Source organism: Astyanax mexicanus, chromosome 2 (assembly GCF_023375975.1).
Source record: "Astyanax mexicanus isolate ESR-SI-001 chromosome 2, AstMex3_surface, whole genome shotgun sequence".
Lineage (NCBI taxonomy): Eukaryota > Metazoa > Chordata > Actinopteri > Characiformes > Acestrorhamphidae > Astyanax > Astyanax mexicanus.
The window spans coordinates 5396840-5419868 of record NC_064409.1 but is presented as its reverse complement, the minus strand read 5'-3'; the positions used below and the strand labels follow the sequence as shown (position 1 = coordinate 5419868).

Here is a 23029-nt window from a genome sequence, read left to right as displayed (position 1 = left end):
GTATCATTTAAAAACTATATTTTCCACCCAATTTGAAAGGTCAATTACCCAACCCACTCATTAACACTCCCCCTATCACTAGTGATGCCGCAACACCAGCAGGGTGAAGACTAGCAAACTAGCACACACCTCCTCCAACACATATGAATTCAGACTCTGCCTCTTTTTAAACTGATGCTGCTGATGCTGTAGCATTGCCGAGTAGCATCACAGCGCTAACGCTCCGAAAAAAGCGCAGCGACCTGGTTCTGATACATCAGCTCACAGATGCAGCCTTGTGCTGATCCACATCACCCTAGGAGTGAAAAGGAGAAAGAGCACCAACTACTGTACCCACCCAGAGAGAGAGAGCAAGGCCAATTGTGCTCTCTCAGAGCTCCGACAGCTGATGGCAAGCTGCATGACCGGGATTCGAACCGGCGATACCTTTTTCTAAATTGCAACCAAAAAATACAGAAAGTGATAAGCATTCACAATGGTGTAAAAATAGCTATTTCTTTGCACGGGTAACACTATGCCCCTGTCACCAGCGTTATAAAAGTGCTGTAGTTCAGAATACTAGGGGTGAATGGAGGTGGTCTATTTGACAAAAGTTTGTACTCGTTATCATGTTTCACTACATGACAAGTCCATTTTACACTTGATTTCTCCTTTAAAGTGTCTTCACACTCACTTTCACTCTTACTTATCATATTTACTTAAAAGGTTATTTATAAAAACAAAATTGACTCTTCTGTGAAATCATTCAATTAAAAAAACCCTCTGTCACACCTTTGTATTTAAGACAGTATAGAAGGTTAAAAAAGGGGGAACAGCTGCTTTGGAGTATGAGCGACATGTGGGCCTGCAGCCAAAGGTGAGCTCAGGAGTGAAAACAGGGGTGTAACAAAGCTTGAAGCAAAACTGTCTCATCTTTCATCAACCCCCCCCCCCCCCCCCACAGAGCCCTACTGCTCACCATCTGCACAAAAGTCCCTATCTCCTCTATACATCTCCACCAGCTCATTCCACAGAATGAGAAATGCTAAACACAACGCAAGCTTTACCAACACAACAGCCAACAGCCCAGCAGAGTTTCTGTTTGCTCGACTCCGGCCGAGCGAATACAGGACGAGACCTACTGCTTCTCTAAAGGTGTTTACCAGCTCTTCAGGGGGCCAGACTGGTAAATCTTCATTGCTGAGCGCGGGAAGGTGAGCAAATAAGTTTACATAAGCTAAAACAAACAGGACAAAAGCCTCTCGGTGTGGTCTTCACTGTCCCACAATCACAGAGAGTGATCAGGTATCCTGGTATGCAGCTGGGACACTCCCACTTTTTGACCTCTTACCCCAGATCCCACAGAGGGGGAAAAAAAAAAAGAAAAAGAAAAGCTTCCTGGAAGCTTCTACAGTTAAACGAAAGTGAATTTACAGAAATAAAAGAAAAACACACACAATAAACACAACCTGCAGCTATTAAAAAGACAGCTATGACAATGAAACTTTATCCAGTAGGCAACAGGTACTGTCTCCCATGACTTTTGGCATGCCAAATAATAAATAGTAAATATTATTTCTGCTTAAATGCCATTAGATGCTGCTAATCATGATCACTACCACCCACTGTATTCCTAGTACTAGTTGTAATAGCTGCAATAATATTGCCAATAATTTTGAACATTTTGAGCATGGCCAGTTGTGCTCTCTCAGACTCCGGCCGCTGATGACAAGCAGCATGACTGGGATTCGAACCAACTGATAATACTAGAAAATTTGGAGCCTCTAATTGTATTGAATGCAAAAATATCACTAAGATTTTTGAAGATTTTTTGAAAACATTAATATACCCTGAGACATCATGCCTTATCACTCACCCCTAATTATCACATCAGGATACTACTTTTTTTTTTTTTTTTTACTGTTTTTAGCAAAAGAAAACAAAAATCACACTGTTCTCATTTCCCATTATATATATCTATACTAGAGATCTGTCCAATATCATTTATTTTACTTTAATCCTGGATGTATGTAGATATTTGGAGTGCATTATTCTTAGCATCATGTCATTCTGGATCATTGACTTTGGTTACAAATCTGATATTCTTTTTTTTATATTTTTTAATTGTAGTTAGGGATGTGTCATATCATATTATATGCAGTAATAAAATGTATTTTTTATTTTATTGCAGTAGTGTTTTGTTATATATTGCGAAGAGTATCGTTACTGCAAAAAATACCAGGAAATATTGTGATATTATTTTAGGGCCATATCGCCCCACCACTAATTGAGATGCTCCTAAACATATGCTCCTTCATTAATGGGATCATCAGGTGAGTTGAATAAGGGCTAGGAGTGGTAATTTAGCAAGACCAGGACTGGACCAGATTTAGCTTTTAGTATTAGTTTAGTTTTTTCACAGTCTGCTGCTTTCTTCATTCTTCATCTCATTTTGATGGTTTCTCCTTCACACTCGGCCCCTCACTCTGCTTGTGGTCATGGTGGTGCTGTGCTGTTGTGAGGCGTGTGATTAGTGCTCAGACAGGCCAGACACAGACACTTAACTGTGCATGACTGGGACTGGGAGGAGGGGGATCCCCTTGCAGGCTCATCCGCTCACCATGAACTCAGCACGCCCTGTGCAGCACCAGCATGACCAGCCGACACGACAAACATAAGCACAAGCACAAGGTAGGATTAAAAACGTGGTAAGAGCATCCTGTGTCAGAGCGCAAGTCTTCATGTTTGATAAAGAATCTTATATAAGTATATTTGTATATCTTGTATACCATTTCTTATCAATCATCATCATCACTTTATTGTATCATTTACTTTTACTATGATCCTTTTTTCTATATTTTAAATTTGAGAAATTCTTTACTTTTTATGTTTTAATTTCTATGTTAATTTATTTAGATTTTCTTTTTTATACATACATTTTATTAATCTACAATAAACTTATTTATTTAAAATGTTTATTTGTTTTCCTATTTCTAATTTCTTATCCAATGTTTTTAACCCCTTTTATACTGTAAATGCTTGGCCGCATTGTAAATGAGGGTCACCCTTAATGTACTGCCGATTTCAAATAAAGCTTGATTGATTGATTGATTAATTCATTGATTGACAAAGACTGAGTGGTTAATTTACATTAATATTTTAGATTCCTACTGTTCAAATTTAAAAAAGCCAAAAAGAAAAATTGGAGGCTTACATGCACACACAACACAGTAGGGGGACTGGGTGATGTATGGGTTTAGAGGCAGGGCAGGAGGGAGAGCTGATTGGCTGAGCTTCATCCTCACCTATAGCACAGTTAAACCTGTGAGGGGGCGCTGCAGAGGCAGAAATTAGCAAAATAAAAGTATTTTTTCAAAGCTTATTTGAACACATTTCAGCTATTAATGAAAATAATATATGGTTTAGGGTTTAGTGGCTCTTAAATAATATTTTTTTTTTTTGACAAATTGCATGAGTTCTTTCTTTTTGGGATGATTCAAGTGGGAAAAAATGTGATCAGGACATCCCTAGTCAATAAACAGTTAATGGAAAAACCCCAATAAATGCAGTGAGAGAGTGTGTGTGTGTGTGTGTGTGTGTGTGTGTGTGTGTGTGTGTGTGTGTGTGTGTGTGTGTGTGTGTGTGTGTGTGTGTCAGAATCCACACGTCCACATGAGGGAGCTGCTGACCCTGAGTCTGGGCTCTGTTTGGTCAGGTCTACAGTAGTGCCTCTTCCACTCTTCACAGATCAGGAATGTGTGGAATCTGCTGCAGCAGCAGCTGGCGAGGGGGCAGCGACCCACAGTGCACCTCTCACATGGAGGTGGCACGCCGCTCTCCTCCTGCACCACCGGCGGGGACTTTCGTAAATCCACTCTATTGTGAATCTGTGTTTTATAACAGTCGAACAGACAATAACCGGCCTTTTTAGTCTGCTGTTTCTGATCAGCGGCGGACTCACACGGCTCGCGAGCTCCAGTTAGGTGAAAAGAAGCTGTTCTGTCTGCTGTAAATGAGTTCTCACACTCTGCAGGGCATGAACAATATTCCTGACGCCCTCGGGGTAAACAACATGAACATGTACAAAACCAACAAAGCTAAAGTTACGCAAGTAACCTCAGAGTTACCTCAGTACAAAAGGAGAAACTGTTAAAAATGCTTTATATGAACATGACATAGCAGTAGAGCTGTGTAATCAATAAAAGAACCTGATAACACAACAATACGCATCATGATATAGGGGTTATGATTTAATGTATTGCCATACTGTAACCAAGACAATATAATGCGTCATTTTTTATCTTTTTTGGGGAAAAACTGTTGGTATACTTTTTAGCTCATGAAAGAGTATAACCCTGCTATCTAGCAATTGTGAAAATTAACCTGCCCCATGTTTTCCATATAAACAATTAAAAGACAATATACCATGCAAAACTCACTTTTTGGATGCCTCTATATAAACCCATTTTCTGTGAATCAGCTAAAATAATTTGGTGTTAGAAATAATTTGCTTCTATGAACCATCTGAATGGCTTCCTTATTGTGACGTCATGATAAGGCAACCTGGCAACCTGCATAGAACCACCCTGGCTCCAACCCTCATCTGAGCCCCACCCACTTGATCAGTTGACGAAACAACATTTCAGCAATTTTGGTTGAGAACGTCAGTACAGTACACAGTAAGATTAGCGATTAGACTTCTTCTGAGGGAGGGATCTATACCTACTACCTGTGGAAAATAAGATCATGTTTTCCCATTTAGCACAAGCTAACACTAATGTGTGGTAAACGCCCAGCGTAAACATGTGGCGTAGCCACCGACAGCTTATTTGCATAAAAGTGACAGAGCCCTTAAACGGCTTATTCTGAACAAGGGTCTAAAAACTGGTGAGAATAGATCTGGTGAAATCTTTATCTTTATGTGAAAGTGATTTTGTGCAAAGAACTTCATGAAAATGTTTTGTGTAGCCCATGGATCTATTCTAACTTGTGTAAAAAGAGGTATAAACTGTCCCCTTTACATTAAAACCAATGCTGTGCTTTTGAGAATGAATAACTGATTGGAAAACCTTTCACAATACTTCTGAAACAAACCTGGGTACAAAATTATGTATGATTTACAGTCAGATTAATGAGGCTGAGTGTGATTCAGCATGCTTGTTAAAGGCACTGATGTTCTACTCACGTTTTTAGGGTGCCTGAAGTCATCAGCTCCGTCACCAGCACGATACACTTGCGTCCTTTGGAGGGAGACTCCCAGGAGTCGTAGAAACGAACGATGTTTGGGTGCTGCAGACCTTTCAGCATACCTGCCTCTTCTTTAAAGCGCTGCCGCTCTGACCTGGAGAGCTTACGGTCCTGGAGGAACACAAACAGCAGAGACGAGGCATTAATATGGTTAAAAACATTAAAAATATCTGTAACTAGGGGTGGGCGATATGGCCCTAAAATAATATTTCAATATTTCAAGGTATTTTTGCCATAACAATACTCTTGGCGATATGACAAAACACAGAATTAATATATATATATATATATATATATATATATATATATATATATATATATATATATATATATATATATATATTTTTTTTTTTTTTTTTTTTTTTTTTCAAGAATACACTACTGCAACAAAATGAAAATTTTATTTTATTATTGCATGCAATATGATATGGCACACCCCTAACTGAGATATTAAAAAATACAAGAATCTGATCAGATTTGTAACAGAAGTCAATGATCCAGAATTTTATGATAGTAATAATAATGCACAACATATATCTCCATATAACCATGATTAAAGTAAAATAAATGATACTGGACAGTTTTGCTAAAAACAGCAATATATATACTATATCACATATATACTGTATGCATTAGTGTGTATTAAACCATAATACAAGCAATTAAACATTGCATGTTGATATTTTTTTAATTGACACTGAAATAAATTACAAAAAAGGTCTAATATAAGCAGAAATTTACAACAAATAACCACAATTCTATGCATCTCTGTGAATCTAAAGTGTAATATGTTTTAGTGTTTTAATTCTGAGGGTCTGTCTGTGTTATCTGCATTATAAAAATCGAAAAATAAAACTCTTCCCAATCAATACAACTTACTTCCTATACTTAATATGGGGAATTCCCACATTATTTCACTACATTAGTGTTTACTGTAATGTCAGATGAGTGGTTCTATATGGAAATAGAAAATTCAGGCCTTCTTTAAAAAGCTTTTGTGCTGCTGAGCGAGTCTCTGTCTCTGTCTCTCTCTTTCTGCGCAGTGAGAGCACTCTCTGGTTTAGACACTGTAATCCAACACCACATTCCTGCCAGAGCTCACCCATCAGTCAGAAGTGCCCACATGGACAGATCCAGCAGTGCCAGGATGGACAGAAGCCCAGCACACATTTACTATGCGGAGTAAAGCATGTCTGTAAACATCACACACAAACACAGACTAGCGGGCTGAATTCACAGTCATATGACTGAGCCAAGGAAACAACATGACCAGGCCAGTTATGGATATTACCTCAATAATATGTGATAATTGTGATATTAAATAATCTATTGTGTTTATTTGTATATTTGTTTGTTCAAATATACTAGTGGATAATAAATAATTAAATATGATTGAAAAGTTACTTTGTTTCACAAATGTGAGACACACAGATTGATCTATCTTAAGTGTTTATTTATTTTTTAGACAGACAGACAGACAGACAGACAGACAGATAGATAGATAGATAGATTAAAATATTATATAAGACCAATTGGTACTTTTGGCAGTGTGGGCAGTGTGCCAAGTCCTGCTGAAAAATGAAATCCTCATCTCCATAAAACTTGTCAGCAGAGGAAAGCATGCAGATTTAATTTTCCAGCAGGATTTGGCACACTGCCCACACTGCCAAAAGTACCAATTTGTCTTATACAATATTAAACATTTCTAATTAGACATTGTTTTTTGGGGTTTTTATTGGCTGTAAGCCATAATCATCAACAATACAAATAATTATTAATTTATATATATTACACAAACTCTTAAAATAGATCACTCTGTGTGTAATACACCCATATAATGTGTGAGTTTCACATTTTGAACTGAATTACTGAAATAAAAATAACTTTTCACAGATATTCAATTGATTTGAGATGCACTAGTATAATGGTGAACAGTATTTTAGACAGTCATGCTAAATGCTTATACCAATACGTATATATACCAATAACTGCGACTACAGCCTATAAACACATTATGGACTGCAGTAGTTGAAGAACAAAGTATTTATTTTCCCAATCTTGATTACGATTGCTTTTATTATGCTGTTCTATTATTATTATATCAGTTGCAATTAATGGTCTTAAAATTACAATAATTACGTTTAGCGTAATGTTTATTGGGAAGATTTTATCCACAAAAAATGGAAAATTATGAAAGGAGCACAAGGTCATGCACTTTTCTTCTTCCAGACCTTCACACTTCAAAAACACTCATCCACACAAAGCCTACGGCTCACATCCAACATCACAGGTCTCTTATTTAGTGCATTTCTCAGTTCTAAGAAGAAGCAAATGCTAAGTCAAGTCTGAGTGTCTGCATTAGTCCGTCTCTGTCTGGTCAGCTGGCTCGCTGCCAGCTACATAATGCTGAGACCAGAGCTCAATCCTCACATTAATGCAGACACGGCCTTTCATTTTCCAACAGCACTTCTGTACCAGCACTGAGCATCTGCAAGCCATTAAGAACCACTAATCCCCATAGGAGCAGGGGTGTCCACAGGGGCAGAGAGAGAGAGAGAGAGAGTGCCTGATTGAGGCGAGGAGGGGGGCAATGCAATTATCACTATTAACACAATTACAACTATCCCACGTTTTATGCAAGCCTGCCTGAAACTATTTCATTTAAATATAGAAACAACTGCACAAGAAAATTAAGGGCATGAAAATAAAATAACAATAAAAAAAAACGATTCCTAAAGACGTCCAGCCAAGTTTTTTTGTTTCCAGGTCCGTAATCAAACCATAAATCATATCAATCCAATCATAGCAGAACTGCACAGTAAATCCCTCCATAATATTCATAACCACTACTGTGATTTTACATCCATGGTGATTCACTGATAGTAGGATATACTGTATTATAAGGCGCATTAAGTGACACTAGTAAGAATGCCTACTTTATAGTGAGCAAGGATGTCGCCATGTTTCCCTTCTTCTAACAGGGAAGCTGGAAGAAGTGCCTAAGTAAACAAAATGTACATTTTCTTATAAAGTCAAACGAGTGCTGGATGTTACTCTAAACAGATTTCTCTTCTGAAAACTGTTTATTTGGGTGAGTAAAGCACTTCCGTTTATTTACAAGTAAGCAAGTAGGCTTAGATTTTCAATATTTTATCTAAGGGTGAGTTTTCAGTGAAGCTTCTCCAGCACTAAGGCTGGATGCAGCAGCATTAGCATTAGCCGCTTACCACAGCGCTAGTGGGATGTAAATGCCGCCATGTAAATAAACCACTTTGTGCCACAGGTACATAATCAATTATATAATCAAATTACTTCATAATTCACTTCAACTTGTTTTCAATATACTGGAAGTTTTTTTTTTTGTTTGTTTCACAACGTGATTCGTCATTGCAGTATACAGGCCTGTCATGAAAATAATCTTTTGTGGATGATATATCATTGCAGAAATGATTGTGATAAACGATATTTAAGTCATTTTAAGACCATTAAATGCCATAAAACTGACATAATGTTAATATTGTGTAAATCTATGCAATAAATCTTATACTTTTCTCTGATAATAATTTTTGACTTAATAAGCATTGTTTTATGTAAGATTGCTATACTAATTTTAGGAATAATAATCTAATTCAGTCTTATTTAGAATTTTCACCTCGTTTTAAGTAATTTAAACTCAAAATAAAACAAGTTAAGAGTCAAGTTATTCTGATTTTTCTGTATAAATTTAACCCACAAAATAAGGAACTTTGGCTTGATTTAAGTCTTACTTTAATCATTTTGAGACTTTGAGATTGGTTGTTTAAAGAAATCTTCATAGGAAAAATCTGCTCATGCCATTGGCAGATTTTTTTGCTTCATTTAGGCATTTGCATCTCAATTTTTTTCATATATTTTATGCAGTGTACCACTTTAAATCCTCCTGTAAACACATCTCCTATAGTTATATTGATACTGGAGGAGCATCTGGAAATTATTAAGATTTAAATCCAACCCCTTACAACACATAACCATAATATAGACCGTTTCATTGAGGAAAACAATAACAAAGCTACTGCGCATGTCTGTTCCTTCGACGCTTCCGGTGGCGCTATTTTCAAGTATAGAGCGGTCAAAATGAGAGCACATATTTCGCAGGTCTCCCAAAAACAGAGCGAACATATGGTCAGAAATTAGTAAAAAGTGATCAAACCTCTTTTCCTGATCCTTTTGATAAGGATTTAAGAGAGAAGTTTTTTTCCTCTGATTTAAAATGCTTCCCAGAGGTGACCTACCCAGATGTGAATCACTATTAATTAATTTATTTACCTATACAATTATTTGTGCATGTATTTATTTATTTATATATTTATTTATTTATTCATTTATATGTGCCTTTATTTATATATTTATTCATTTCAACATTAATTTATTTATTCATTTATTTATTTATATATTTATACATTTATATGTGTATTTATTTATACTTATGTCATTTTTGGTCCTCCATAGTTTACTTGTTTAAAGAACAATTTGACCTGATTTTCAATGTTTGTGACTCTCAGATTAGGTGAAGTTTGCATTCATATTAAATTAAAAAGCTACCTCCACTGTTTTGAACACTGTTTACCGCTAAACGGAAGTGTCCTAGGAACAGCTACGTCACTTTCTACGCTCATGAATATTCCTCTGAAACGGTCTATAACATAACATAATCACAACCTCTATAACATTTGCTGTAAGAACATCATACTCATCATACACAGTGACTCCCTCACCCCCCTGAATACTCAAGTTCAGCTCGATTCCACAAACTTAAAGGTTTCTAAATCCAAACATGACACTGATGACTTTGAGAGGAGCGAATTGGGAAGGCAAATGGAAAAGGGGGGAATCTTATCTGCTATCTCTTAGTGTCTGGGAGAAAATCCAATCAATGCCTGACTAGGGCAAAGGAAAAGGTCTCCTTTAAAATGTCCCGAGGCGGTAGAGCAGGCCGCCATGCTGAGTTGGGGATGGGGGGGTAGCCATTGATTGCTTCTTAATCTTAAAACCAAAAAAAAAGAATCACAATGCTAAGACGTCCTTTTCTACGTTTTTTATTTATTTCTTTCTTTTTTGCCTGCAGACACACGAAGCAGGAAGTGTGAACGAGTGTCGGTGAGTCAGAGAGTGTTTTAGAGGGCAGTGCGCGTGTTAATCTCCAGCGCCTGGTGCACTGCTTGCTTTTCTTAGCCAGCCCCAAGTGTCACTTTTAACACCTCACTGCATAAAATACAAACACAACAGGTGGGCTCATGATCTTTACGCTCTAAAAACGATTAAAGAGGTTGGCGAGTGGCTGCGAAACACTACTACTATTTTCTCCCATACCTGTTTTGGCTCTACAGTAAGAGTCTGTTTACGTTAACCAGCATTAATTGCAATAAAATGAGTTGGGTTTTGAGGCCCAGCCAGCTGGCCAGGAGCTGCTTATAGAGTAATTAGTGCGGACTGTCTTGACTGACATCATAAACATAAACAAGCTCACATGGGCAATATAAGCAGCGCTGGGCCCAAGTGCTTGGCTTCAGCACCATCCAGCAATCTCCATCAAATTACACACGACTGGGCTTTATATACTGCATATAAAAAGAATAAAAAGAAAATGGAAATATTTCATGCAGGAATTAAAATTTTGTATTTAACTTTTGAATGATGTGCATGGTCAGTACTCAAAAAATAGAATATCATCGAAAAGTCACTTTATTTCAGTAATTCAGTTCAAAATGTGAAACTCATATATTATATAGATGTATTAAACACAGAGAGATCTATTTTAAGCATTGATTTCTTTTATTGTTGATTATGATTATGGCTTACAACCAATGAAAACCCAAAAATCAGTGTCTCAGAAAAGTAGAATATTATATAAAACCAACTGGTACTTTCAGCAGTGTGTGTCAAATCCTGCTGGAAAATGAAATCCGCATCTCAGTAAAAGTTAGTAGAGATTTTGTGGGAAAACAAAACTGCACTGACTTTAGACTTGGTAAAACACTGTGGATCAACACCAGCAGATGACAGACATGACTCTCCAAACCATCACTGATTGGTGGAAACTTCACACTAGACCTCGAGCAGTTTGGACTGTGTGTCTCTCCACTCTTCCTCCAGACTCTGATCCCTTGATTTTCAAATGAAATGTAAATTTTACTGATGATCATTGATGGTTTGGAGAGAGGAGAATTTTATTTTTCAGCAGGATTTGGCACACTGTCCACTCTGCCAAAAGCACCAGTTGGTCTTAATTAATATAGTATTAAACTTTTCGGAGACAATGATTTTTTGGGGGGGTTTTATTGTCTGTAAGCCAAAAATATAATCATTAATAAAAACATACACACTTAAAATAGATCACTTTGTGTGTACTAGCGATTTTTTATGCATGTTATACAAAACTACACATTAAACCATGGTGATATAGTGGTTATTATAATTTTTATTATAAATTAACAGGGAAATACTCAAATTGATGGGTTCCTTTGGTGGCTTGTGCCTCCATACTGCCAGCGATTCTCTGCCATCTATTTGTTTGGCCTTAAATAGCATAATGAGGATGCAAAAAAGGATTTCTTCTGTTGATAGTTAATTGATTAATTGATTGAAGGCAATTTTGTGCATTTGTTGCCGCCTAGTTAGATTTTTTTTGCTGGACGATATCAGAGTATGGTTACAAAAAAAAAATAGGAAAAAAACAGTAGGAAGTAGATTTATTAAGGAAATACACTCATTTACTGACCATGAGTTTTAAAAGTGGTTTAAAGGAACACAACATGTCCTGGTTTGGGCATATTTGTCTCCATATCTGAAAGCCTTTTTATATGGTACCTCAATTCTGCCTCACATAAATAATAGGGTCCTTGCAGAACAGTTCAAAAACCACCACTCCAGCATTTACTAAAAGCTTTTTTTAAGCTTTTCTTATACAGTCGCCTATGTTCTTGTTAACTTTTATTTCTAAATTAAATCACCAACTATGGAACCCTCTCTCTGAAACACTTCTGAAACACCGTCATCTTCTTATAGTCTTCTTATTCCGCTTCGTGGGCATAATTTATTTGGATTTAGATGAGCTCATGGCTGCTGATTAGATCTTATATTTTTTGTCAGTGGATGCACAAACGCAGGTCAACTTTTATCTTTGTCCTTCGTTGCAAATAACATGACCTTCAACACAGACAATCAAATGTTTATTCTTATCGGCCTCGCACTACCTCGCACTACCTTGTGCATTCTGCCAGTAAACAACCGCACTACTCTGAGGCAGCCAGATACAACAGCGGGCCTGTGCTTTAGTGTGGTTACATTTCTGGAAAATTCTCTCCTGAGCTTTAGAGAGAAAATTACACAAAGTCTCACACAAGGCATAAAATTATACTACTGGATGCTAGACCAGTTCTAAAAGTCCTAAAATCAAATTAACAACACTAGGCTACTTTGTTTCCACTCTGGCTCTACTAAAAGCCAGTTTGGCAGAAAAGTTAATTCTAAAGTAGAAGGAAAACATGGGAAAACCAAGCTTAGACTTCTGTCTTATGTGATTTTTTTTAAGAACGATATGTTGTCCCAGAAATTATTGCGATAAACAATATTGTTGACATTTTAAAAACCATTAAATGGCACTGGCCCCGGTCTGTCCCAGCTGACCCGCGTTGGACCGGCATAAAGAACCTTACTGAGGCAACACAAACCTAAGAGACACTAAAGTTAAGCAACTAGAGCTTCACTGGGCCGTTACTATGTTTCTTTGAGTTAGTTTTGGGTGTTGATGGAAAGCATTTTTCCTAATTAAGGTACGTTTTAAGTCACTTCCTGTGTCTGTGTCTCTCTGTGCTTCTGCACTACAGGGTCATGGTGGCCACCCTCACAGTGACAATATATGTAAGTGCATTTTGTAAGTGCAAACACAACGGAAATATTATTAAAATGATTAAGGTCATGTCCATTTATTGAATGATAAGTCGATAATGTAATTATTGTGACAGGCCTAGTCTTATGCAAGAATTTTGCTACGCGCCAGCTCATTTTCACAGAGATGCACAGGATGCATTAAAGCTGATGTCTGCAAGTTCTTTTTAAGGATTTGGGCGATATAGCAACTTCTCTGGTGAGAATGCACCATTGGTAACTGCACAGAGCATGCGTAAGTATCTTTATTTTAAACTTGGCGGGTGTGATGCGGTCTCCATTCAGAGCGGATGATTCCGATTCCAGGTTATGATCAGTCAGAGAGAGAGATTTCATTGTTTTTACTATGAGTGAATGAGCTACTGAGCTCTGAGTTTCACCTTCTGAAGTCTCCAATGCTCCACCAGCCGCTTGCGTTCAGTAAAACTGAGTCGGATCCTCGTTTAGAGGCTGTAAATGTGACATAAGTACATAAAGACGCGTGACTCGGACAGAAGAACTTGTATTAGGCTTAGCAGGGATGGTCCTTCCATCAAACTGGTACCATTAAACACTATTTTGTCCCTTAATCTTCACTCAGAAATGCTTCTGCTTTCAGTTTAGAAACAAAATGATAATACGAACTGCCGCTTTAACATCTGTTTAATTGACCATCACACACACACATGCACACACCCACCCACCCATTCATCCAACGAACCAACCGCTGGCTGCAGTAATCAGGGTTTGATCAGGCTGTTTACAACACACATGCTGGTTGGAAAGAGAAGGAGGAGGAGGTGTAGAAAGAAGAATAGGAGGAGGAGGTGTTGGATGAGAAGAAAGAGAAGGAGCAGCCCAATCACTGGATAAGATCTGCAAATCCTCTACAGGGTCTGGAAGACGAGCTACCACAGTGTCTCAGCGAGACTACCCCAAATAACTGCGCACTTGAATAACCCCGGGATTTGCATTTGTAATGAAAGAGAAATGACTCACGCCAGCAGCCTTTTTTTAATTTTTTTGCTCCAGTAGAAAGTGCCAGTGGGGAAGGGAGCATGAGGCAGATCAAAGGGCTTTAAGCACCGTAGAGCAGCTTCCAGTAAGTGTGCATAACCTCTCTAAATAGAGATAAACCCTGCGGCTCTGCCCCCGGCTTTACTCAGGTGGGAAGGGATGTCAGCTATTCTGACACAGGCTGTAGGCTATTCAAACGCAAAACAACCCACAGTGTTTCTTAGTTTTGGATGAAAATGGATGTCTAACTCTAAAATGGGTCGCAGGGGTTGACTATTTCAAGCACTGAAGGAACCCTGTGTCAGTCTGTGTGTGATAGGGGTGGGCGATATGGCCCTAAAATAATATCACAAAATGTTATGTTATTTTAATGCTAACGATACTATATGACGAAACACTGAATTACAGAAAATATATATATTTCGATATATATATATATATATATATACACTACAGCAACAAAATGAAAATTAAATATTAAATTATATTATTGCATACAATATGATATGGCACAGCCCTAAATGAGATTAAAAAAAATATATACAAGAATTTTATCAGATTTATAACAGAAGTCCATGATTCAGAATGATCCCAGCCATGATACTAATAATAATGCACTCCAAAAACCACCATATATCCAGGATTGAAGTAAAATAAATGATACTGGATACAGATAGTATATGTCTCTAGTAGATATAGAATCGAAAATGAGACCAATGTGAATTTTATTAGCTAAAAACAGCAAAAAAACTAGTAGGGGTGGGTAATGTGGCACAATATTTCATGATATAATAAATTGGGGAGGAAAAAGAATAAAAATAAAAGATAAAAAAAAAACGAATTACTATATTTTTTGCACTATAAGGCGCACTATCAATGAACGTCTATTTTTTTTTTTGGTCTATATTTATACATAAGGCGCACTGGATTATAAGACACTATATGTAAAGAGACACTATAAGGGTGATGGGGGAGCTAACTATCTTAAGTAAAACTAAGCTAAGTAAAAAAAAATAAAATAAAAAAATGTAATAAGAAAAAAATAATATATTTTTTTTAAAGTCAAACGAGCGATGGGTGTTAATCTACACAGATTTCTCTCCTGAAAACTGGTTATTTTTTGGGTGAGTAAAGAGCTTGCGTTCATTTACAGTAAGATTAGATTTAAAAAAAAAAATCTCCTGCACTAAGGCTGGAGCATTAGCATTAGCAGCTAACCACTCCAGCAGTGCTAGCTGAGGCTAGAAGCAGGCTACAGGCTGATGATACTGACCTCTGAATAGGGAAAAGGCTAGCGTTGCGGTTAGCAGCTAATGCTAATAGTGCTCCAGTCGTATTGCTGGAGAAATTTCACTGAAACTTCTGTATAACGCTCTACTTTACTGCTCCTTGATTTATATAAAAGAAGAACCGGATTATATATAAATATATATATTTAGGGAAAATTAAAGGATTTTAAATGCACCCTATAGTGTGAAAAAAGGCAGTTCAGAAGTTCACAGCACTTTACATGTCTGAAATTTCACTGTCCAGTCTGTGAAACAGGCAAATTTGTCAAGACCAGAGTCAGAGTCGGAGCTAAATGAAACAGAGGCCGCATTTTTTTCTGTTCTGCTTGAACTGTAATGCCACATCTGTTCAGAGCTGCGTAGCTGCAGCCAGCAGCTAAAAGACCAGGGGGAGAAATAGTTGGCAGTCAGCCCTGGTTTCTAGGAACAGTATTCTGTAACTGTGACAGTACTTTTCCACAATATTGGAAGGCAGATAGGAAAAACTTGTTTGGCCTACTTGAATCTAATACACATGCGCATGGGTGAGTACTTGGGGCCGGGAGGTTGGGAGGTTGGGAGGCTGGCATCTGGGTGGGGGGCCTCATTATCTGTCAGCGCTGAATCTCCTGCAAAGCGCTCGTCCATGGCATGCTGAGCACTTAGAGTTAATGGATAAACACAGAGTGTTTCCTAAGGGAACGGTGGGTGGTGTTGGGGTGGGTGGGGGGTTGGGGTGTCGCTCCAGCTCCAGTGTTCCAGGCCTTTGAGGGATTCATATTCCACAAATACTGATACGGGCCTGCTAAAAATAACCAGTAAGAACTGGGACCCACAGTGCGCCAGACACCTAGCGGGCAGGGGGCTCGGTCCTGCTCGCTGATAAGCAGCAGATAGAGCGTGAAAAAGTCATGCTAAGCAAGCTGGGTTTACATACACCTGTTCCACATGACCTGAGAGAACTCTGTACTGTGTGTCCTTTAATAATTAAATAATTTAATATTGTAAAAAAATCTCTATAAATATTTGTATATAGTAAAAAGTATTGTAAAAAAAAACTTTTAAAATCATACATCCCGGCTAGCACTGCTGGAGCAGCATTAGCCGCTATGTGTGCTAGGCGCTAGGTCCTGGCTTACTGGAACACTCAAGGTTCCTCAGTGTAGTGCCATCAGCTAGCGCTAGCAGTTAGCTGCTAATGCTAATGCTGCTGCACCCAGCCTTAGTGGAAATCTGGAAATCTAATCTTACTGTAAGTAAGCGGAAGTGCTTTACCCACCCAATTAAACAGTTTTCAGGAGAGAAATTTAAATTAGAAGGAAATCATGGCGATACCCCTTTTCCTTCCTAGTTTCGCATAATGCACTTTATAATCTGGTGCGCCATATGTTAGAAAATAGATAAAAAAATAGACATTTATTGATAGTGCACCTTAAAATGCGTAAAATACGGTACTGTAGGGGTGGGCAATATTTTATCGTATACAATATATCGTGACAGAAATATCATGATATTAAAAATCCATATGGTTATAATAGGGCTGTTCTGTCTTAAAAATAGTCGATTATTTACTGTGAAGCTTTAGGTGTATTTACTGTATATTTGTTTTAGTTTGCAGTTTATATGCATGAACTAAATATTCTGCAATATTATTTTCTGCATTATATGATTTTATGCTATATTATTTATTTTGCCACATTATGATTATACTGTTATACTATTATACTGTATTCCTATTATATTATATATTATTATATATTCCTCATATTTTAGTTTTCCTATATCGCCAAGTATATCGTTATCGCAAAAATACCCTGAAATATTGTGATATTATTTTAGAGCCATATCGCCCACCCCTACGGTACTGTTTAACAAAGGGGGGTGATTATTAACAAACAATTCATTTGATATTTGAATTTAATGCTGGAACAGATGGTGTTACTGCTGTTACTCTCTACTGCAGCATTTACACACATTCACACATCATAATAACTAGAAAAAAAGGTAAAGAAACACAGATAACTCTGTTAAACTATTAAAAGTAGAAGTCTTTTCATTCTTTAGAGAAATTACAGATGAAGCCAGAGAGCGGTGAGTACTGTTTTCTACACCTTTAAACTCAGACTCTTGGAAACTGGAGAAAACTGCTACAGGAAGAGTCACGTCTGGCTGACCCACATGGAAACAGCAGCTTTAGCCTTTAGCTCAGTTTCAGCAGTGGAGAGAAGAGTTAGAGGAGGTCTGACAGGTCATGAGGGAAAAATAAAAAATTAAAATCAGCTTTCTGGATTTTAGTGTATATATGAAAGAGTATTTTTTATAAACTGTCAGAACACAGGAGAGCTGGAGAGCTGCCTGAACCCAACATGGTGCTGATGTTCCTGTAAACGAGAGTGCAATAACGGCAGAAGGAGGAGCGCAGGAATAATCAGCTTACCCGCCGCAGCCTGCTGATGAAACCTAACCCTGGCAGTCTGGCCTTATGGACAGGCCGCTCGTCACATGACTAACAGAAAAACTGCTCTGCATTTTCCAGCAGCACTTTAGTAATAGCCATGATGAGGGCTTAATACATCAAAACAAGCATGCACTGCACCCTCTGGGTAAAAATAATTAAGCTCTGGAAAAAAAAATTAAAAGAGATCACTTCAGTTTCTGAATCAGTTTCTCTGATTTTGCTATTTATAGGTTTATGTTTGAGTAAAATGAACATTGTTGTGTTATTCTATAAACTATGGACACCAAAAATATTGTCATTTAGAGCATTTATTTGCAGAAAGTGAGAATGAGAGAATGAGTTTTCAGAGTTCAGAGATCAATATTTGGTTTTCATGAATCTTGGCATCATGTTCTCCTCCACCAGTCTTACACACTGCTTTTGGATAACTTTATGCTGCTTTACTCCTGGTGCAAAAATTCAAGCAGTTCAGTTTGGTTTGAAGGCTTGTGATCATCCATCTTCCTCTTAATTATATTTTTAATTTGGTAAAATCAAATAAACGCATCATTTTAAGTGCTGTATGTTTAAATTTGAATTGCATGGTGCTGTGTCATAGCTTAAAAAAATAAAAAAATAAATAACAGGAGTCCAGTTCAAGCGGAAGCAGGCTAAAAGTCTGCCGGCTGTTTGCAGAAGCCAAAAAAAAAAAAACACTACAGGCTGATCATGAGTTTAAAAATCCTCCCCTATTACAGTCTGAGCCAGTGCTTCCTCTCATGACTGCTCTCTCTCTCTCTCTCTCTCCTCTTTGTATTACTAAACTACTGCAAACATCATAAGACCTCCATATGACAGCTTCAAAACAGCCTCTGTAACTCGACGGCGAATGTTTTCTCATCGTCTCCGTCGCCAGCTCAAAGACGCTAAAACTCTGCCGCAGCAGAAATGACAGCTCTAAGTCTGTGTGGGTTTATTTAAGGAAAGAACAGTAATAGAAGTGGTGAAGGGAGTGAAATAAAGGTACAGAAGAACTGCACAGTTAGTGGGTTATTGCTGACGGTGCTGTGCTGCTGTCGGTTCTGCTGATGCACGTCTACTGATGCATACATTATATATTCACTGTACATCTATACCTGCATAACCAATGGTGGCTCCAGATATGTTCTCAGAATCACTTAGTTACACAGTGAATTAGTTACATTAGTTTCACCCTGTTCTTCAATGAACAAGACCCAATACAGGACCACCAAAGAGATACAGCTATTGTTATTTGGGTGATTGCATTCAATATGGTATTCTCAGTATTGTAGAGACACTGATTGGCATGGTAGTGGTGTGTTTTTGTGAATTGTGATGGTACAAGTGGATCAGATGCAGCAGTGCTGCTGGAGTTCTTAAACATTATGTGTCTACCCCATCAAACAAACTTACTGTATATTACGGATTATAAGGCACACTATCAATGGACATCTATTTTTTTGGCCTATTTATATTCATAAGATGCACTGGATTATTAGGTGTATTTTATGCGACACTAGTAAAGAACAAGGGTGTCTCAAACAAGTCTTGCCGCTGGAGGCGCCTAAAAAAAACAGAACTGTACTTTTTAAAAACAACATGCTCTTTCAAAGTCAAATAAGCACTTTAAAGGTAATCCACAAAGACTTCTCTCCTGAATACTGTTTACTCGGGTGAGTAAAGAGCATCTGTTTACTAACAGTAAGTAAGCTTGTTAGCAGCAGCGCTAGCCGCGGTTAGCAGAGCTTAGTGCTAGTAAATACCGCAAGACAGCACTACACTTAGACGTCCAATATACTCACCTCTAAACAACTGACAGAGCAAGCACTGCGATTAGCAGCTAATGCTAATACTGCTCCAGCCTTGGTGCTGGAGAAACTTTACTAAAAACTCCTGTATAACTCTGTACTTCAGTGGAGTGGCTTTACTTCTCCTTAATCTTAACCTGACTGGTAGAATTCATACATAAGGAACACTAGATTAGAAGACGCACTGACGATTTTTGGGAAAATTAAAGGATTTTTAGTGCCGTATAGTGCGAAAAATACAGTATATAGTTGGTCCACCTTGCAAAACAAGTAAATGTGAAGAAAGAAATTAAAGAAGAAGGTTAATGTTGCATAAGAAATATACACTTACAGAACTGTAAGTGCCCCATGTGCTCAGCAGAGCTGATAAAATTGGTCAATAAAAGTGTAGAAATAAGGCAGAGATGTTGATCAGTTGTATATATTTCAGTTCTTTCACTGCTGAAACAGGATTTGGTAAAGTGGATTTGGTACAAAATGATATATTGCTTTAATTTAAAGTGCCATTTAATTTCTAACGTTTCAGACCTTATGGAATATCCATGTTTCTTTGCTACAGAGCAAAGATGTCCAACACCATGCCCAGTCTAAGAATCAGCCACAGGGCGAACACGCATTAGGCAGCTGAAGTGTGAGCATGTGCTACCCGTCTCTCTCTCCCTGCCGGCGAGCTGATGATGCCATGTTTACCAGGAAAAACTGTTTACCGGCTCTCTTTCGCTCTGGTCACATGAAGTCCGGGTCATCAGTTCACATTTCCAACCTTAAATAAACTAGATTTCATCTTTCTGAAAGAAAACTGGGTCACGCTGGGTCATGTCAGGATCTAAAACAACCCAAATTTCTATTGCAATATACCTGGAAAAAAATAAGAGAGCACCTAAAAATGACGAGTTTCTTTGACTTTACCAAATTGAAAACCTCTGGAATACAATCAAGAGGAAAATGGATGATCACAAGCCATCAAACCACCAAACTGGACTGCTTGTATTTTTGCTTCAGGTGTAAAGGCAAAGTTATCCAAAAGCAGCGTGTAAGACTGGTGGAGGAGAACATGCTAAGATGAACAAAAACTGTGATTAAAAACCAGGATTTTTCCACCAAATATTGCTTTCTGACCTCTTAAAACTTATTACCTCTGGAACATCAGTGGCACAAAAACATGAGGACTGGTTTGACAAGTAGCAGCAGTGACGAGATTCAGGGCAATGAGAGAGGAAATATATTGTCACATAGAGCAACTTTCTTCAGAACACGACTTCCAAAGATGCTTCCACAGAAGTCTATACCCTGCACTAGTATGGACTCTGTGTGTGTGGGTGGTATCCTCTCTCTCAGAGTGCTGCACTACTGGTAATTTCCCACAGTAAGTCTTTGCCGTGGCCCTAACGCAGCATTTACACTGCTTGGTTGCGTCAATGCACAGCAGTGTATTCCATTCATTTTCAATGGGAAGTGTCGGGGCATCATGATGAAAATTTGAGGTAAAAACGTAATGCAAATTAATCCATCCAACGTAATGTGTCTATCCAATCAGAGAGCAGGTGTTTGTCTGATACGTGTCCTCAGCGTATTGTAAAAACATTTTAGTTCTGCTTTAAAGAGCTTTAGAGAAGCATAGAAGAAAGGCCAATCACTGTGGTTTCAGACTTCCCTGTCCTTTATGATCAATCCCTGCTGATTTACAGGGACTCTGATCAGCGTAATAAAGTATAGAGAAAGGTTGCTGAGATTGTTGGGGTCTCTGGTGCTGGTTTAGTTTGCTTTTGTTAGCCTACAGCTCTTGAAAAAAAATAAAAATAAGAGACTACTTAAAAAACATGAGTTTCTTTGATTTTAGCAAATTAAAAACCTCTGGAATATAATCAAGAGGAAGATGGATGATCACAAGCCATCAAACCACCAAACTGAACTGCTTGAACTTGAATTGCACCAGGAGTAAAGCAGCATAAAAGTATACAAAAGCAGTGTGTAAGACTGGTGGAGGAGAACATGATGCCAAGATGCATGAAAACTGTGATTAAAAATCAGGGTTATTCCACCAAATATTGATTTCTGAACTCTTAAAACTTGTTTTCTTTGCATTATTTGAGGTCTAAAAGCTCCATCTATCTTTTTTTTTTTTTAACCTTTAAATAGCAAAATTAGACAAACTGATTCAGAAACTGAAGTGGTCTCTTAATTGTTTCCAGAGCTGTATATGCTGCTCACTACACAGTATTATGAAGCTCAATTAAACATTTCTAATAATAAAAATATATTAAGATTTATAAAATTATAGTAAAGTAAATAATAAAGCTTGTATAAAACCATTTCCTAATCCATTTATATCCAAACAATTTATTTGGACGATCCAGGGATTGCCTTTGAAACGTCCACATGCCACCAGTTGTAGGGGACAGTGCATTGATATGTGTGTAATATATATATATATATATATATATATATATATATATATATATATATATATATATATATATATATATATATATATATATATATGCAGCGTAAAAGACAGGGCATCACACAGCAGAGGATTGGAGAGGGGAAAAACAGAAAGAAATAGAGAGAAAGAGAGAGCGAGAAAAATGATGGAGGAAATGAAAAAGGAGAAGCACAACAGCAAGTCATCTGCTTTGAATAAGGCAGAACTACCATTTCTTGCACTGAGCAAACAGAGAACTTACTGTAACACCAGAACAGCTCCTTCTAAGCTTACAAAGCAGGCAGTGAAATGTTACATGTGTATTTGTCTCTCGCCGCTCCGCCGGCTTCACATAGGTGTTCAATTGCCCCTCAGTTTAGCTCAGCGGGATCCATGTTTGCTGTAATGTAAGCTGGGGGCTGAGGTACAGGCCTCTGTGGAAGTGCAGCTGTTCAGGCACTGACCGAAGCCCCACCACACGCCATTAATCTCAATCCTATAGAGCTAGGGGTGCGCGATATGACGAGAACAGATCATTGGGTATTATAATGTCTTTACGATAAGCCATGAATCGTTAAGCATATTACACTGCAGCTAGCAGAGGCTAACGCTACAGCCGGGCTAAAACAAACAAACAACGCTAACACGGTCGTTTGAGAGAGCCACTCTCTACGAGAAGCCAAGTAATTGATGTAGGGGTGAAACGATTACTCGAGTAATTTGAGTTATTTGATATAAAAAATGTATTCATTCATTTTCTGTGCCTCGAGGAATCGCTGAACTAATGTTAAAACACAGAGCACGGAATTTAGCACAGACTTTTAATGTGAAATAGCGCTTAGCATTAAGTCACCCAGAATTTACTGACCTGGCGGGAAAAAAGCAGTGCTTTTATCCAGCACTGACAGAGCTGGCAAAGTCT

At 37.8% G+C, this 23029-nt stretch overlaps 1 protein-coding gene across 7 annotated transcripts in view; it reads right to left on the bottom strand.

The window, feature by feature from the left end:
• wnk1b (WNK lysine deficient protein kinase 1b) overlaps positions 1-23029 on the bottom strand; it is a 153613-nt gene that overhangs the window by 70993 nt on the left and 59591 nt on the right. For all 7 annotated transcript variants that reach the window (XM_049475036.1, XM_049475037.1, XM_049475038.1 and 4 more), the window contains exon 3: positions 5165-5337. In XM_049475036.1, the coding sequence (XP_049330993.1) occupies positions 5165-5337 (173 nt within the window). The remainder of the gene's footprint in view (positions 1-5164; positions 5338-23029) is intronic.